Source organism: Hyposmocoma kahamanoa, unplaced genomic scaffold (assembly GCF_003589595.1).
Source record: "Hyposmocoma kahamanoa isolate Upper Pololo Valley unplaced genomic scaffold, ASM358959v1 78, whole genome shotgun sequence".
NCBI classification, from domain to species: domain Eukaryota; kingdom Metazoa; phylum Arthropoda; class Insecta; order Lepidoptera; family Cosmopterigidae; genus Hyposmocoma; species Hyposmocoma kahamanoa.
In genome coordinates, this window is record NW_020653945.1 from 2,103,343 (window position 1) to 2,121,455 (window position 18,113).

Consider the following 18,113-nt stretch of genomic DNA (forward strand, 5'->3'; position numbering starts at 1 on the left):
CTTATACGTATACTTACAGCATATAGCTCATCCTTGGTGACGTAGGCGCGGTCCTGGTGGGTGGTGATTGCGCGGAAGGCGTTCTCGATCTCCTCGGAGGTCTGCACGTTTTCCGTCTCCTTGCTTATCATGAACGCCATATACTCCTGCAGGGAGACTTGTCCGTCGCGGTTCGGGTCCACCACGTCTGTTGGATGGAATAAGGAAAGTTTCACAATTGACATCGACACTTGTCGCATTAAGCCGATTCGTCGTTGACGTGGCTGTTCGCGCGCCGTCGCGCCATTTCTTTCTAAACCAGGGGGTCTACTGCCGTTCTCCGTCTGACACAATGACCGACAAATACGTAATACTCGACTAAATTAATAGCCGCATGATGTGAATGAATATTCACATTGGTTTCTGATTTGGTCAAGTATTACCTATTTGACAGCAATTCTTTAGAACGAAGGACGGGACTAGACCCCGTGGATCAGTCGCAGTCGGCATGCGTACGGACGCGATCGGAAATTGGCAGGAAGCAGATTCGTTGCCGAATCGTGTTGGGCCGCGTTCGTACGAAAGAACGTCTGATAATCTCTTCTGATCGGCTTCATGCCGTTCTGCGTTTCACCTGTGATGACTGCCTCAAAGGCAAAAAAACGATTGACGATCAAGATTTTGTGTTTTACACAAAAACATCAAGTGACGGGACGTTCAAGTCGTGCTAATAAATGGTAAGCTACACGCTTGTCCATAACAGTTACAGTGCCACTCAGAGCTGAGGGGCACTACCATTGGCGCCCGTCACCGTGAGACATAAGTTGACAAGTCCCATGTGCCTGTAATTTCACCAGCACCCTTACCCTTAAAAACCGTAACGCAGTAATGCGGACATTACTGCTTGGCGGCAGAAATAGATAAGGCGGCAGTACTTCCCTGTATTTTCACAAGGAGCTCTACTGCTACTAACTTTTTTCGATATACTGTATTATAATGAAGGACACTACGCACTTACTTTTCATCTGTCGTAAATGTTCTTCCCAATGAAATAGGAAAAACTTTTGAGCCGACGATATATACTAAGGTGCCTAGACTACGTATCCTCTACAATTTCCTAAATTTTTATCCTAAAAAAATAAGGGTGGTACTCACTGAGTATGGCCTCGAACTCGGGGTCGGGCTGCCCCTCTTCGACCATCGGCAGGTCATAACCGAGTGCGCGCAGACACGACTTGAATTCGTGATGGTTGAGCCGTCCCGACCGGTCCTTGTCGAAGTGCTTGAACATCATGGAGAACTCCTTAAGCGCATCCTCGCTTACGCCTGGAAAATGAACAAATAAATTGGATTATTGAATCTTGCCTAATCGAGGCACAAAACTGCTAATGTGTGTATGGAACGGTACAAACGCTGTTACATGAGTGTCCCTTTTAAAACTTTGTCAGATAAAAATTTTATTTTTGTTTATAAAAAAAAAACCGATCTCAAAAGTTCGTGGAATGACATCTATTTGCCAAGTTTTATTTTATTAAAATCGGTTGCCGGAAAGTGCGCGAAACCGGCTTCAGTCCCTATTTATATTTTCTTCAAATTTAAATGGGCCCCCTTTTTAACAACAAAAAAAGAATTATTGAAATGGGTTCACAAATGCCATACCACGTAACATACACACAAGAAAGAAGCAGTCAAATTGAAAACCTTTTTATTGAAGTCTGTAAAAAAGGAAATAAAGATACCCAAGGCTATTATCTTCGCGTTGCATTGAAAGAATTTAACACATTTAAATTGAAATTTAGTAATGAAAATAATTGGAAATTTAATAATTATAATTTGCAAGACAACGCGAATGAGCTCGGGGTCTCGGGATCAAACAATTTAAAATCTTAACTTTAGTTTTCATCTATATTCTCGAGATTTGTAATAAAACAGCACCCTGACTTCTACACCAATCTTGACGACCTGCCCCAAGGACATACTTTCAGACCACGCAATAGATTGCTTCTGCCACAATCTTATCTACAATTACACAGCTCAGGTCCCCACTCAATGTCGGTGAAGATATTCAACGGTCGGGAGACCGTTAAGCCAATAATTAAGAACGAGAAAAAGTATTCACTCTTTCTTAATAAATTGAAATTATACCTAATTAATAAATGTTATTACAATTTAAGTGAATACTTTAATGACAAAATGTTATTAAAGTTTTCATAAAAAAATAATATTGTTATTTAATCGGAATTTTTTCTGTGATATACTTCTATTATACATATATATATTGATAGTGAACAATTGAAGTGAATATTCTAAGCCTCGGCCTGACTCTGCTCTTGTTGTTATGCCGAAGACAGGGCTCATATGTGTAACATTATTTTAATTTTAAGACCTTATGTACCATATGAAGACAATAAATATATTGAGTATTGAGTCTACTCCCATTCTCTGTCCGACTTCCGTCCAAAACAATTACTGTCAAATAAGTAACATTCGACCAAATCAAAATACTGTCAAGTATGAAGCTTCATACGCATCATGCGTCTTTTAAATTGGGCGTGTATTACATATTTGACATTTGAAAACGGGAGAAGAGTGCCTGGTCCCAAGATTTTGAAGCTACCCAGTACACCCAGACAAGTAACGATTTAGGGAAATTCGTTTCCCAATGGTCTTACTGGGAATCCGATCCGGAACCTTCTCGTCTATAGTCTGCTTTTCTAAGACTGAATAAAATGACATCTGCAAAGTAGGCAGTTTTCGTAAAATTTTAATTAGTCATGTAGTTGTTGTCGACAGTTTTATCGATAGATTGCAAAAGGGTGTAAAAGTTTGCAATATGAAGTTCTTACGGTTAATAATTGCGTTATTGCCTTCTTTATTCTTATTTTGACAATTGGACCACTACTATTTTTTTTACACACACTCATAGCCTCGCACTAGAAAAACCGACACCACAAACTACCCCCATTTCATTAAGATAAAAGTGGATATCTGGATGGAGTTTCACCTATTGGGATATTTTACCATCCTGCAAATGAAACGAGTTCGACTATTTATTGAATGATCGAAACCAATATTCCTTTCATTCACATACACAAATGCTTCTTATTCAGTCGATAGAGTATTTATCGAATGCAAGCTAGGAGCTTGGTTAAAAACTTTTGCTTTTATAATTTAATCAGGCACTTCTTCGTAAAATTTTCAATCGTTTGTAGATAGGAAGCTTATACCTTTAATTCGTGAAAGTAGCAAATAGGTGGCAATTATTCGTAATACATACTTCTGGAAAATCTGCTCCCTTCATGCTGAACAAAGTGGCGACCAGCCATTCTGACGTCAGAATAGTTGGTCAATTTTTTTTTAATTTCTCAGAATATATCAAAGGAAGCAATTATTTAGAAAAGGTAGCAAATACTAGCAATTCTTGAATATACACTCCGTGCCAGATGCGATAGGAGACCAGTCATCCTGACGGTCAATTTGTGTGATGTCAAAAATCCAATTTACATCAAATTTTAAACTCCCATTCATTAGTGTTGTAGTAACAACGTGCTTTCTTTTGACACCTTTACCTACACTTTTCTGCTTTCTGTGTCATATCTACTGTGCTCTGTTGTCTTTTTTCCAAGAACAAAAATTTATAAATATAAAAAAAACTTACCAGAATGGTTTCTAGCCTGTATTTGTTGCTCGAGGTTGTGCTGCATGCGCATGGAAAGCTGGTCGAGCTGGTCCCACTGCTGGGCCAGGCCCACTGTGCTATGTTCCGTGTAGCGGTTGTCCAAGATCAGATGCTCCTCCAGTGCCGCTCCTAGAGTACAAAGTAACAAACAGTTATGAATGTAGTGAACTGAGGCTTAATTTTAACACACATGCACTTCACACTCTTTTTCTATTAGGGTAGGCATAGAAAGCAGCCTTGCAACGCACGCATCAATCTCTTAATACACGTCGTCTGCTAAATGTTAAAACCTCGTAACTTCGTCTTTAGACGTAATCCCTTTTTTACTCTTCAAGCGCAATATCGGGCAATTAAGGCTTAAAATGTAGGTATAAGTACTTTTAAGGTATAATCATAGATTGTCACATAAAATTACTGCTAGTAATTCTGTTTACGTATTTAAGCGACGATGTCCGTTTATCGATACATCAAAAATTTGCCTTTTTCGAGGACTTCCCTAATCTGATCGAGATGTGTACGTAGAGGTTCTTCCCACGTTTCCATACATATTTGCTCTATAAATTTGTGCCGTTGTCTGCTAACATAATTATTACAGGATCCAAAGAACCATTTATAAATGGAAAGTGACAGAAAAATCTTACCTAGTTCTTCAAGTCGACGCAAGTCAGCCCTGCGCGCGCGCACCTCCCCAGCGCGCTGCCGCAGAATAGCCAGCTGCTGCTCCAGGGAACCAGTACCCTCCATCATTGAAGTGCTGCAAATGCATACTTGATAAACACTACGTATGCAAACGAAGTGGACACGGAAAAGTTAGGCAAATAGGAAAGTGCCACTGATAAGCTTTAGGCGTGTACGTACACGTTGTGTTATCATTATATAGTGTGAATTAAACTAAAGAATATATTGGGCATTGTGTACTATTATTTTTACTTTCGTAATTAGCGTAAGCTACCTTTATGTTTCTTGGGCCTAAATGCCATTTTCCACTAAGCGACTAGCCGCGATCGTCCGCAGCGGTAGCGGCTGGTTTGTCAATGGATATAGTATAATGACTTATTTGACTAAATAAGTGTCGTGCGCGGCCAGCCGTCCTTGACTACCCGCTCAGTTTAAAAGCGTGTAAAGGTAGCTTGTTGTATGGTAAAAATTTAGTAAAAATGACAGCGATGTAAGAATATAAACTTCCTAGCTTCAAGTTCAAATATATCTTTGTTTCATATGCAAGGAGATTACATTTGAAATCGTCACATTGACTAAACACTGTTGCGTATTCGTACGGCAGATTGCCCCTGTGAAGAATGAGCCAAAAACTCCAGGGGTTGCTCATTGTAAACAGACATTTGTTCACATTTATCACTTGCAACGTCTATTTGAAACATCATACATAGATCGAAACTTAACGGGTCACACGCGGGCCTTGGATTTTTGTTATCCAAATAGGCAGAAGCTGCATAAAGTTTCTGTTTAACTTATTATTATTTACTGTATTTTTCATTAAAAAAAATTAATTTCTTAACATAAATTACATTTCGAGCTCTTAGGATTTCGCGATTGTTACACATAGGAAGTGAAACTATTTTTCCGGATATAAATCGCGTATATTTGTTTTTTCACATGTCCCACGTTTTTTTTTGTGTCCCACGATCATGATCGTGATCATGGGATCTGTAGAGGGCCCGAAACGTAGGTTTGTTTGAAAAAACTCGCGATTTAAATCCGGAAAAATAGTTTCATTTCCTATAAATTACATTCTCATAAATGGATGCTTATAAGCAATACTATTGTAAACTACTACAATAAACTGCCTCAGTGGCCTAACGGTTACCATGCCGGACTGCCACGCAGAGGTCTCAGGTTCGATTCCCGGGCCGGGAGAAATAGTTGTATGTCCTACAATTATTTCTCTCGTGAGTTTGGATGTAATTTGTGGTTGTCTATGTGTGTCTCCATGGCACCCGCGACACAGGGTTTCCCTAGTGCGGGGCTATGTTGAGTGTGTGCGTTATTTATTTATTTATTTATAATGTTAATCAATTTCTTTAAACTTATCTCTCTAGCTTGTCCACGTTATTTATATCACTACATATTATTGCACAAATAATTGGATCTAGACAGAATTAAAACGTGAATTAGCTGTTAAAACACCCAGATAGAAATTGAATTGTCATTAAATATTTACAGTGAGGGAAGGTCTGAAAATTGAAGAGACATTTAAAACTTCGTAGTGCGTACAACAACGATTAATCTTGTGTCTAGGCAAAAAAAGAATCTTAATAACTTGACATTAGATGTTTAAATTATAACATTATATTTATTTCGATACCTCCCATGTAAGTTGTTGTAAGTCAAAATACCATTTTTTTTCTTTTTAACTTAAATATTATAAGTTCCATGTATGAAAGTAAAAATAATGCTTTACTGCGTCCAACCATTTACGTTACTTTTGACATATGCATGCCTCCGAATTTCCGTAATTATTGACACACCATAGACAAAAAATGCAATACTTCCTGGACTCTTTTATTTTTTAATTTTAGTGAAGCGACGTACTCTATACCTCCGATATTAATTATCCAGCCAACAGATTAAGTAACGAAGATTATTCAAGTTGATAAAAGTTCGTACCTGTCTAATAAATTATAATGAAATGAAGTAAATTATAATTAATTGTAATTAATTCTTATTGTTTATAGTAATGAATCGTCGGATTTTTTACCAAATTCTTGAGCACACAAATTGTCAAACGCAACATCACGATGCCAAACAGACAATATATTATTTTTGGAACCCGCTCAAATTGACGATTAAAACTTCTTCATAAATAAAATCGATTGTTATATAAAATCGAATCGGAAACGCATTAGGGCATCACTAATTGATTAGGATTCGAGCTGTGAAAAGTTACATAAACGGTTGGACGGAATATAAGTGATTTCTTTACTTTTAAATATGGAAAAATATGAATAAAAAAGTATATAGTTGATTTAAAAAGTAAAATATAGTATTTTGACTAACAGCAACTTACGTGGGAGGTATCGATTTGCTTCACACTTAAACTTGAGTGAAAGGCAAATATCTTTCCCATAACATTATAAGGGTGAAAACAATTTTTGCCAGGACATTAAGCAGTTTTTTAGTACGTTTGCACGCAGCATTCGATACTTTACCCGTCCCAGCCTAGCAGCCGGTACCTGCACACCAATGACCATTTCAACAATAGTTCATAAATAATTGTGCATCAGTGCATAAGTGCAGATGATTACACTTTAGAGACTTGCCAGTCGGCTAAACGAGTAAGATGTTTTGATGGCATAGAAATGCTGCCATTGCGGCTGTTTCTTTCTACTAATTATCTAAAGTTGCGAAGTTTCTTCGATATGCAGATTTCACCACGTTGTTTTCCTTCATTGTTAAAGAGTAATTTTCGAGTTCGTGTTCTCTGTCTAATTTCCGTGGCATTTTTTATTATCACGAGTATACGTGTAATCGTGAAATATTAAATAATATTTTAGGATACTATTGGTACTCGACTCTAACTACAGGAACACAATATTTAGAGCTCAAAAACGATGTGTCCGAGCAATTTGTGAATTAAAATATACGGAAAGCTGTCGTCCTTTTTTTAAGTCTCTTAGGGTCGTATTCTAGAACTGTACTCAATGCTCAAGTCAGGACTTGAGTATGATTCAAAGCACTAGAAATCATACTCAAGTCCTTGCCATTAGGATTGTATTTCCAGTGCTAGAAATCATACTCAAGTCTGCTCAAATCCTGACTTGAGCATTGAATAGAGTTCTAGAATACGACACTGAGACTGTTGACTTTTCCTTGCCTGTATATTCTTAAAATCTCTAGATTTGTCAAAATGAACTCAAATTTCTTCTCAGTTAGACCGACGGTACAAAATCGTTATTTACGTCCTAGACCACACTTATTAAGCACAAAGATCTGCAAAACAGCTCTTCTTAGGAAGAGTGTTGTTCAACTCGCACCGGTCATATACAATAAAATTCCTGATCGTATAAAATCACTTGAAACGCATAAGTTCCAAAATGTGTTGAGCAATTTATTAATAGATAAATGTTACTATGACATCAACGAATTCTTAAATGACACTATAACTTAATCTTTTTCACCTGACAAAGCCGCTTGACTTTTGTAATTTAATTGTTGGAATGAATTAATTTGTTTTTATTATATTTACTATTTTGGACATTAATAATTAATATGACATTCTTGAATACTAACGATATTATAAACATATGTAATACTTTAAATATTTTTTTTATTTTTTCTTCATTTTTATATTGTCAATACCGGTAATTATGTCTGTATTATAATATTCATATACCAAATATACTTTCAATATGCTTTGTATGCCAAATGTTTGGCCGTACACAGTGAAACTATACCTACTCATTTTGTACATCTCAACTTGCATATCTAACCTGTGTTTTCACAAATAAATGAATTGTTATTATTATATTAAATAATGTAACATTAATATTGGATCGTAATAACCCGTACACGAAGCGGGCAAAATTTTGTCGCGCTCGGCATCTGTCGGCGCTGGTCTGACGCAAGATGGCGGACACCCCCGTTGGCGTCTCACGCACCGTGCAAGTTTTTTTTGTACAAATAAAATCGGATAAGTAACAATTGTGTGACCATTTCAAGTTTTACAGTTTTACAATAAATTTTATTCATAATATATCGGAATACTTATATAATAAAAATAACCAAGGAAATTAGACAGTGAAAACGAATCCGAGAATTATCGTAGTAGTAGTAGATGTATTGCTACGAAACAATCACAAATGTACGTGCATTTGAAATTAAAAGTCCCAGGGATTCGAAACGTCGATTTCTCAAATAAGAAACAATCGCTCCCCCACTGGGCTAAGACAGCGATTTGGCGCATAATCAGTCTGATTGTTTAAGAGAGCAATTAGTAATTGAATTATATGTCAAACTTTAAAGATACATATAAATTGTATTTTAATTATTCTAAAAAGTGATCCGTTATGTAGAGAGATAGATAACAAAAACTCTTATGAAAATGAAAGAATTGGTAGACAGTGTGACATCAACACTGAACCGGAAACATCGATGCCTCTTTTTGCCCTACACGGTAAGCTCTCAGTATCGAACATTAATACCGTCACAGTAATTCTTTTAGGTTGCGACGGTTACAACAAAATTGTTGACTCCCTTACTTCCCGATAGCCTTCAGAAGTTTACGTGCAGTTAAGGGGATTATGGACAGATTACTTACCGAGTCTCGGTGAGCCACTGGTGGAAGGCGTTGGCATGCTTAGCGAACTCCTTTCGCAGTTTGTCGTTCTCGTCTTGCCGCGCCGCCTCCTTCGTCAGCTCCACATCACGTTCGGCTATAAAACAAAAGTACGCTTAGACCTTGATGTTCTTTGAATAATTTATGCTGTTATATTAACTGCCTCTGTGGCCGAACGGTTACCATGCCGGACTGCCACGCAGTGATCCCAGGTTCGATTCCCGGGCCGGGAGAAATATTTGTATGGCCTACATTTATTTCTCTCGTGAGTTTGGGTGTAATTTGTGGTTGTGTATGTATGTCCATGTCCATGGCAACCGCGACACAGGGTTTCCCTAATTTCGGGGCTACGTTGAGTGTGTGCGTTATTATTTTTATGCTGTGGAGGGAATTCTTAAATCTTCATTGCTTCCAGAATACAAGACTATTGTTACATAAAATCTTCTGATTGATCCAATCAATTTATTGCACCATATAAGTTTAAAAGACGTTATATATCATTATAATCCTTATATGTTATGATACCCTTGTACAGGCACAACATAGTATACAAACACTATCAAAAGAAACTCAAAATGTTTGTATACAAACATTACAAACAACGTGGTATACATTTTAAAAAACAGGCAAGTTATAACTTCTAATGTATTTTAAGAATAGATCTAGTGATTTCGATTATAGAAAAAAAATGTTCAGAATGCATTAGCATTTCTGCACACAATACTTTTGAAGTTGTTTATTATATGTGGTAAATTTATTTACCATTTTAAATTGGTTGGGTATTAAAACGGTTTTTTTTATTACAATGGAATTTAAGCATGTGCTTAAATAATAGCATTTACACGTTTTTAGTATAGATATTTATTGAAATAGACAAGTAAGTTTCGAAGCAGTAGTTCCTGTCATAAAGCACAGTACACTTACCGATGATCTTGCGCAGATTGCGCCAGGTCTCCTCGAGAGCCTCCATGGTGAACCAGGTGTACGGGTTGGCGCCCACGTTGAACGACTTGATCTGCTCGTCCAGGGCAGCTAGAGCTTCGAAGTCGCTTTGCGCGGATGATAGCGATGCCTATCAAAATGTTTTAGTTTGTAATTAGCTCTTATGAGTGACATTTCTCAATCCTAAGAAAAACACGTAAATACTCGATTAATGTCGAAACAGAAAACTGCGACGCGAATTGCTGCAATGCGATTTCGTGAGGCAAGGCATCTCACTGCCGTCGTTTGGGTAACCATTATTTCGACGATCAACCTTACTGAACATATATTTTAAACTAGGTAGCGACATGGATCATAAAGTGTTGCACTGCTGTTATTGATAAGAAAGTATAGGAAAAAACACAAAGAAGTTAACATCGCAGGAATGCGCGATGCGGAGCAATTTGCAAATTCTTACAATGCGTCGTGCGAGCTCGTAGATTTCTGTGATGCGACGTCGCATGGCAGTTTTATGTTTCGGTCCTATGACCACGCAATGGAAAGTGAAGGTTGACTGATGTTACCTGGAATTGCGCATGCGCATCTCTAAGCGCGCGAATCTCTTCGATGGAGTTGCAGCGTACCGGGTCCGTGAGGTCTTCTTCGGCGTTCTCGAACCAAGAGTTGAATGCCGATGCCTGCACAGGTAATATTTTTTTTTTAATACAATACATTAAATAATATGTTTCGAGGGAATAATCGTTTTAGTCGAGGTCGTTAGTCACTCGAGGCAATTATGAAAATCAAGACAATAAAAAAAATAGATTTAGATATAGTTTGACATAGTTTTCTAAGGTGTGAAGAATTTATTACGTACCTTCTTGGCAAAAGTAAGGTATAGCTCTTCGATCTGCCTGAACTGATCCTGCAAGCGCAGGAGACGCTGCTTGCGCGAGGCGGAGTCGGCCAGCAGCCGCTGCCAGCGCGAGATGACGTCAGCGTGACGTTTCACGATGGCGGGTGTCTGCTCGTGGTTGGCTGCTACGAGCTGTTCTTTCAGGGATGTTATGTTCTGGATGCCTTCATGCTCGAATGCCGCGAGACCTGAGAGGTTGTTATTGGTTATTTTTAAGTGTGTTTTGTTGATGATCGGTTCAAAATTGTATATTTTGGTGACCTTATAATAAGAAACAGAGAATTACTCTTCTCACTTATGCCATTCAGAGCTTTAAATCGCAAAGATCTGAGGGGCACTGCCACTGCGCCTGTCACCTTGAGACATAAGTTGACATGTCCCATGTGCCTGTAATTTCACCCTTACCCTTCTAAATCGCAACACAGTAATGCTGGCATTACTGCTTGGCGGCAGAAATAGGTTAAGGTGGCAGCACTATCCTATACGAACTCTTTCACAAGGAGCTCTACTGCTACGATATTTTAAAACCATATAAATTTTGGATAATTTATTGCCAGCTTCATTGCACTAATTAGGTGTCTGTGCACGAGGGGTACACCTGCAATTTTGCCTGGATTTTGTTGGAGCGCCGCAGTTAGTGGGTTAATGAAAAGAGCCTCTTTGTGGCGCACATCAGTAAAGCGGTGCCTAGACTGGCCAATCTCTCCAGCACGATGCTTAATCCTATTGAAGAGCTATTAAACTGTTACAATTATTAATACAAGGACCAAACACTTAGAAAAAGTTCCTTCGATCTGGCTGGATTCGAACCAACGTCTTCCAACAAACCGTGCCAGACGCTATGTTAACTAAGCCACGGAACGAACTAGTGGACCTTACGAATTTTTCTATGTGCTTGTTGCAGACCTTTGTTTTTGGTTTTTACCATTTGGTTATTAAAGTGTTGTTCGTAAAATTCTAAAAAGATTCTATTCCTAATAGTTACCAGCGTCAAAGGTGTCCTGCTTGGTCAGCAGCGTCTGCACAGTGGAGAGATCGCGCCCATATTCGTCGGAGCGCACGTGGGTCTCCTTGTCGGCGATCCAGGATTCCACCACGTCGGCCTTCCACAGCAGCTGCAGATACGCCGAGTTATCCACCAGCGCTGCCTTGCGCCTAGCCGCCAGAGCCGTCAGCTTCTCCAGCTTAGCCTGTATACCACAACAAGCATGATATTAAATACACTATAAAACCAACCATTAATGTGGCAATCTGCGATTGAAGAGTTTACTGTGAGTTTTCGCTAGCGGGTGCTCAAATGACAAATTGTACAGCACCGTTAGCGGACACAAGTAACATTTTATATGTCAATATTTTACGCGGTCTACAGCAATAGAATTATTTACGCAACTTTATTTGTCTTACCTGGAGTGCCCTGATCCTGTGTGCCAGCGCATCGGAGTGTAGATTGCCGGCCTGCAGCAGGCGCTCGCCGTCGGCGGACAAGTCGCGGACGCGTTCAGCGCGCGCCGCCAGTTCAGCTTCAAGTGCTTCGTGCTTTTTCAACAGGCCTTGAACGGCGGCCATGCTGTCGCCGCACTCGCCTACCACCACCAGTTGCTGTTTCTCACTAGAAGATAACGATACCTATGTACTAGCGTACTAGATGCGGCGCTCAGTACACACTGTATTCCACTGATTTGCGGTGCCGGCACAACACTTCATTTAGTTCTTTGATGTCAGACACAGACGCGGTCCTCTTTGAAAAGTAATTTAAATCGTTGCGAACACCGTTATTTCACATTGATTCAGTAAGTAATATTCTGGTTTTTGACTAATTTATGTATTATTTAATTATTGGTAATGGCGAGATAATTAACTAAAATACCACGTGCTTAAATATACATTTCGAAATATGCATTTCGTTTCCGCAAGTATGTGGTGACGAGCGTTAAAACAAGAGAACACATAATATGATAGATTAAGTATCATAGACAATACCAAATCGAAAATTAAATAAATAGTTATTTGTGCACTTATATCATAATGGTATCTAATATCAGAGTGGAAACGAGTTGTAAACGAAAGTATTGTGCAATTAATAGCGACTTTCACAGGGGCATTCCGTTAATTCCCCAACTATAGTTAAATTTTCTTGGTAAACACTCAATATTATCTGCCTAACTTGTTCCCCATAGGTATTAGGTAGGTAATTTGAAGCAGGTACAGATTGTCGAGTCTGTTCACGGACAGTGATACTCTTTGTCAAAATTCTTAATAGTTTAATGCACGCGTACTAGATGGCGTTAACGCGCGTGCAGTGGTTTAGAACATAATTATAGTTTTTGTGAATTTTCTAGTCTATAATAGATTTGAAATTAAAAATAAATTATTTCAGTGTCTTAATAATTGCCAGGATGTTTTCAGGAATTGGAGCAGAGCTTCGGAAGATTTAAATTCTAAGTTGTAGCTGATGACTTACCTAATCCAAGCTTCTTCTTCGTCAACCTTGGCCAAGTACTGTTGATAAGCCAATGACTGCTGCAGCTTGGCGCCTCTTTCCGCAGCCAGCGCTTGCAGCTCTGACCAAGCTTGAGCCAGGGCCTTAAGTCGTTGTTCGATTTCTGGCACACCAAGGTTGGAAACGTCCATGAGTTTCTCTCCTGCCTCCTGGACGGCCTGAATAGCGGGCTCGTGGCTAGCCAATTCGGCTTCCAGTCGCTTGTGCTTCTTGAGCAGATTCTGTACTCCAGTTAGGTCTCGACCATAGTCGTCCGAAGCAACGAGGAGTTTCTTTTCCCTGTGAGCGAAAATTGTTAGTAGTCGATGGTTTATGCGGGGGCACCGATAGGCGACTAATTTCAGGGAATTTCGAAGTCGATCCAGATGCGTTATAAATTCTTGTATTCGTCCCTTACAACACCAATGGACGAAATTTAGACGTAAAATAAATATTTACTCTTTGTGGAGTAATATAGAACATGAAGTTCTGAAACGAATGTACTATTAACATAACGTTTTTTTATTCTTGTTAAAATGTACTAACGATATTACGTGTTCTAGGAGAAAGGCACTACAGACGAAGAGTCTGTGTCGCTGCTATACATTTGTCCGTGAAATTGAAATAAGTCCGCATGACTGCCATACTTCAGATTCGAACCAAGCTGCCATAGTCCATGTACAATTACAAGTGGGTAATAGTAGAACTGACTTGATCCAGGACTCCTCGTCGGCGATGTCGCGGAAGAACTGGTGTAGCGTGTTGGCCTCGGCCAGCTTGGCGCGACGGTGCGCGGCCAAGTTGCGCACGCGCTCGATTCTCTCGTTGATGGCGGTGCGCCGCGAACCGATGCCCGCGCTGTCGAACTGCCCGGACGACATCAACGCGTCGGCCTGTGCGTTCATGTCTACGAACAGAAAAGGTGTTAGTCACATACCAACGATCATAAGCGCCAAGATTAAAACACAAAAAGTAATTCGAACACACCGTTGATCCTGTCAGTGTGAGCCTGGATGTCCGCCTCGACGAGTTGGTGCTTCTTCATCAGGTTCTGCACCGAAGCTAGATCCTTGCCAGAGTCTTCCGATGTCAACAAGCTCTCAACCTAAGCGAAAATTTATCAACTGACATAAGTCGGTGTCTATTAACTTCAAATACAATTACATACATCTTTTTAATATTATTTATCTACACATATATCATAAACTCTCTGTAATGTGTTCAAAAACCGCAAATTACGACCAGCGTAAAGGTAAACTGTTTTGTCAGAACAAATTTCTTATCTGTGAAAATGTTATTATTGCTTCTTAATAACATCAAATTCGATGTTATTATTACATTCAAATTTCGAACACCTCTGAAAAACAAAACAATTTGATTGGACCTAATTCTAATATCAGTCGAGATGAAGTCTTATTCGAAATGAAATGTCAATAGCAAACAATTTTGACAATTTCACACGTTACTTGATATCGAACGATATGATAGTTGGGGCCGATTCTAGTTTGTCTATGAATTAAAAATAAAAACTACGGTTGTGTGATATGCGTGAGAAAAGTTTTTGTTCGCCGCCATTTCGCCAGTCGTAACATGCTGTTCTTGAGCACATCACAGAGAGCTTATAATATGTGTGTAGATAAAGCAGTGTATAATTAGGCATTAAAACACTCATAAACCCACACACATTATAATAATCTGGAAAAATATTTAACGACATTACCTCTCCAAGCCAGAAGTCAAGGTCCTTAACAGCGGCGATGTACGTACGCTGCTTGTTGGCCTCCTTCAGTTTCAACGATTTCTCGGTCGTCTTTTGCGTCAAGAACTCCCACTGGTCAGCGATGGATGCTAAGCGAGCCTAAATAAAACAAAACATTTGTATCTCGAAACTAAACCAGGCACCTCGAAAATGTTGCCAAGAGCAACATAATAGGGTATACAAGTCAACTGTAAATTCAAAACGGCAGCCAATATTTTATGTGCAATATGGGCCAAAATAGATGTTCGGGAGTTTTCAGTGGTGCTAATTATGATTAGATAGGCGTGGTTCCAGGGTTTGTGTGTACCTGTACGGCGTCTTCGCTGCCGCTGCACTGACCACGCTGCACGAGGTTACCTCCCATGGCAAGTACGGACTGGATGCGCTCGGCGTTGGCCGCCAACTCTGCCTCGAACGCCTGGTGCTTCTGGTGCTTAGACTGAATGTTCGCGGGGTCCTACGAAACATGAATAGAACTGTAACGACCTGACTGGACACCGCAAAATTTGGGGTGATCTCAAAATCAGTTGAACTTAATAAACAAACTATACGACGTGGTACCTTGTAGCTCTCTTCGGTGGCGAGCTGTAGTTTCTCGGCGATCCAATTCTCCATTTCGTCGGCGTCGCGTGAGAATTGCTGCAGAGTTTGTTCGTCGCCCAGTCTGTGCAAGAAACGTGGATCATGGGTGTGAAATTTTAAAAGACTGCATTAAAAAGGAACAAATTTCAAAAGGGGCGCCGCTAAAATGTGAAGTCATAGGACTAACCTGGATCTCTTTTCAATAAGAGCCTCTTTGAGGTGACGCCAGCGATCGAGCACCTGTTTGCGCTTCTTGTCGATGGGACCGGCCGCGTAGTGATCAGAGGCTATCAGCTGATCCGCCAAAGTTTGCAACTGAGCGATCTTCTCCTCCTGTTTTGTTTAACCAACACATATTAACGTCAATTGCTATAATTCCGGAGGTTCAGCATTCATTTTCCTGAATATTTTAGTGGGTAGGCTGCTAGTTCCAGGTCTAGAAACTTTAGACACAATTTTTTTATTTTGAAATCATTTGCGTTATAATCGATTGGTTGGATTGGATTAGGAACAATAATATATTTGGTATTATAGTAAATTATTTTGGTCACCAGTTCTCATATAAACAATTATTAGCATAGACGGCGGCACATTAAGCTACACATTGACTGATATTGTTCCGTTGTACTGGAGATGATATTCAAACAAAAGCGTCTAGCTTGAAGTGCCTTTGACTGGACATGCCACCATGACCTCCACATTGATTGGTATTTACATGCACGCAAGTACTTGTTACTTTTGACCTGGCATTTTTTTAGGGAATTCTGCATGTTGAAATATGCACGACGAGGTCGACCTTTCCTTAAATTTCCAGCGTAATGCGCTTCATACAATTGTGCCAATATTTTACCAACATTATTTACAAATATGACAAAATGAATGAGACACTTATTCTATCCTGGTTATGGCATCATCAAAGCTCTCATATTAAACGGCAACATTCAACGAACGCGCTGGGCATTAAGAGATTCGAATTTGACAAGAAAAAAGAAAATAACATTGAAAAAATGTGGCATACGTACATGTGCGTTGATCGCCTTGTCGAAGTCCTCGTGCTTCTTGATGAGTTGCTCGACGTTATCGGTGGTGGGCTGGTCGGGCTGGTCGGTGGGAGAGAGGAAGGCCTCGCGCGCCGCCATCCACCCTTCGGCTTGTTCGCAGTCGCGGTAGAACAGTTGGAGTTCTAGGTTCTGGTCCAGCTTCATGCGGCGTGCCACCCACGCCCTGACACAAGATAATGTGACAGTAACTCGGAGAATAAATTAGGGTCGGCAGACTAATGCATGTAAATAAAAAACTAACATCATTTAAAATCAATATATGTATTAGTAGTAGCAGTAGAGGTCCTTGTGAATGATATTTCTTTGATAGATCAAGTTAAGAAAAATATTATTATTTTTTTATAAAAAATAGTGACAGACATAACATTAATACGAGGAATAAAAGTAGCTGTTCCTGACAGTCGTCTTCATAAAGTCTCAAATTCATTTATGGGGCAATGTATAAGCTTCCATAATAAGATTCCGATTCATATTCAAAATTTGCCATTTACGAGATTTAATACTATTGTGAAACAAAAATTTTATACTAAAGGTTATTTATAATAATAATAACGCACACACTCAACATAGCCCCGCACTGGGAAACCCTGTATCGCGGGTGCTATGGACACACACATAGACAACCACAAATTACACCCAAACTCACGAGAGAAATAAATGTAGGCTATACAAATATTTCTTCCGGCCGGGGAATGGATGCCAAAAACCCTTGGTTGACCTGTTTAGCTCTTTCAGGTATTCTCGATTTAACATGTTTAAATAAAATATTGTAATGATAAATGTATTCAAAGTCCTTGCTAATTCTTCTCATGGGAATCTGCCTTACGAATGAGCAGTAGAGTTTAAATTAGTATGTCGATTTCAAGCGTAATTTGCTCACCTATTAAATAAAGATTAATTGACTAGGAAAGTTCTGCCTTGCCTATTTCTGCCACCAAGTTAAAGTTAAGTGCTAAGTTTCATTTATTTTATTTTTTTATTATTTATATTTTTATTATTTTTGTTATTTGCTAGCATTAATGTAAAGTGAATAGCATATTCTCATTCTCTCGATTTTTTTTATGATTGATTTAGTGTCTGTTTAAGTATATCTAAATGTTTTAAAATGAATGTTGAGCACAGTAATAATTGGGCACAGATATGCCTGTTGTATTAATTTTTAAGTGTTTTTATTTTCCTCACTTTCTGTATCTGATGTCTGTACATTTAGCCATAAATAAAAAATAAAAAATAAAAATTTTAATTGGTTAACAGACACTTGGTAAATTCTATAAACCGGATTTGTACCCTAATTTGCCATCCTGATAGGTGGAATAACAATACAATAATTTCTTCAAATTTAATGAGATCGCTGTCGAGGTGACCGCTTTCCAACAAAAAAAAAACAATCGAAATTGACATACGACGTTCATAAAAGGACGGGGTGTTAACCCCGTCCTTTTTT

At 39.0% G+C, this 18,113-nt stretch overlaps 1 protein-coding gene across 2 annotated transcripts in view; it reads right to left on the minus strand.

Annotated features, from left to right (window-relative positions):
* Positions 1 to 18,113, minus strand: part of LOC113233231 (spectrin alpha chain) — a 46,367-nt gene that overhangs the window by 863 nt on the left and 27,391 nt on the right. For both annotated transcript variants that reach the window (XM_026468271.1, XM_026468270.1), the window contains 18 exons: positions 16,631 to 16,832; positions 15,796 to 15,941; positions 15,588 to 15,690; positions 15,334 to 15,483; positions 14,988 to 15,125; positions 14,255 to 14,372; positions 13,979 to 14,174; positions 13,250 to 13,567; positions 12,193 to 12,397; positions 11,774 to 11,978; positions 10,750 to 10,976; positions 10,457 to 10,570; positions 9,876 to 10,023; positions 8,934 to 9,048; positions 4,300 to 4,412; positions 3,638 to 3,787; positions 1,135 to 1,305; positions 18 to 187 (listed from right to left, as the gene is read on the minus strand). In XM_026468271.1, coding sequence (XP_026324056.1) covers positions 18 to 187; positions 1,135 to 1,305; positions 3,638 to 3,787; positions 4,300 to 4,412; positions 8,934 to 9,048; positions 9,876 to 10,023; positions 10,457 to 10,570; positions 10,750 to 10,976; positions 11,774 to 11,978; positions 12,193 to 12,397; positions 13,250 to 13,567; positions 13,979 to 14,174; positions 14,255 to 14,372; positions 14,988 to 15,125; positions 15,334 to 15,483; positions 15,588 to 15,690; positions 15,796 to 15,941; positions 16,631 to 16,832 — 2,989 coding nt within the window. The remainder of the gene's footprint in view (positions 1 to 17; positions 188 to 1,134; positions 1,306 to 3,637; positions 3,788 to 4,299; positions 4,413 to 8,933; positions 9,049 to 9,875; positions 10,024 to 10,456; positions 10,571 to 10,749; positions 10,977 to 11,773; positions 11,979 to 12,192; positions 12,398 to 13,249; positions 13,568 to 13,978; positions 14,175 to 14,254; positions 14,373 to 14,987; positions 15,126 to 15,333; positions 15,484 to 15,587; positions 15,691 to 15,795; positions 15,942 to 16,630; positions 16,833 to 18,113) is intronic.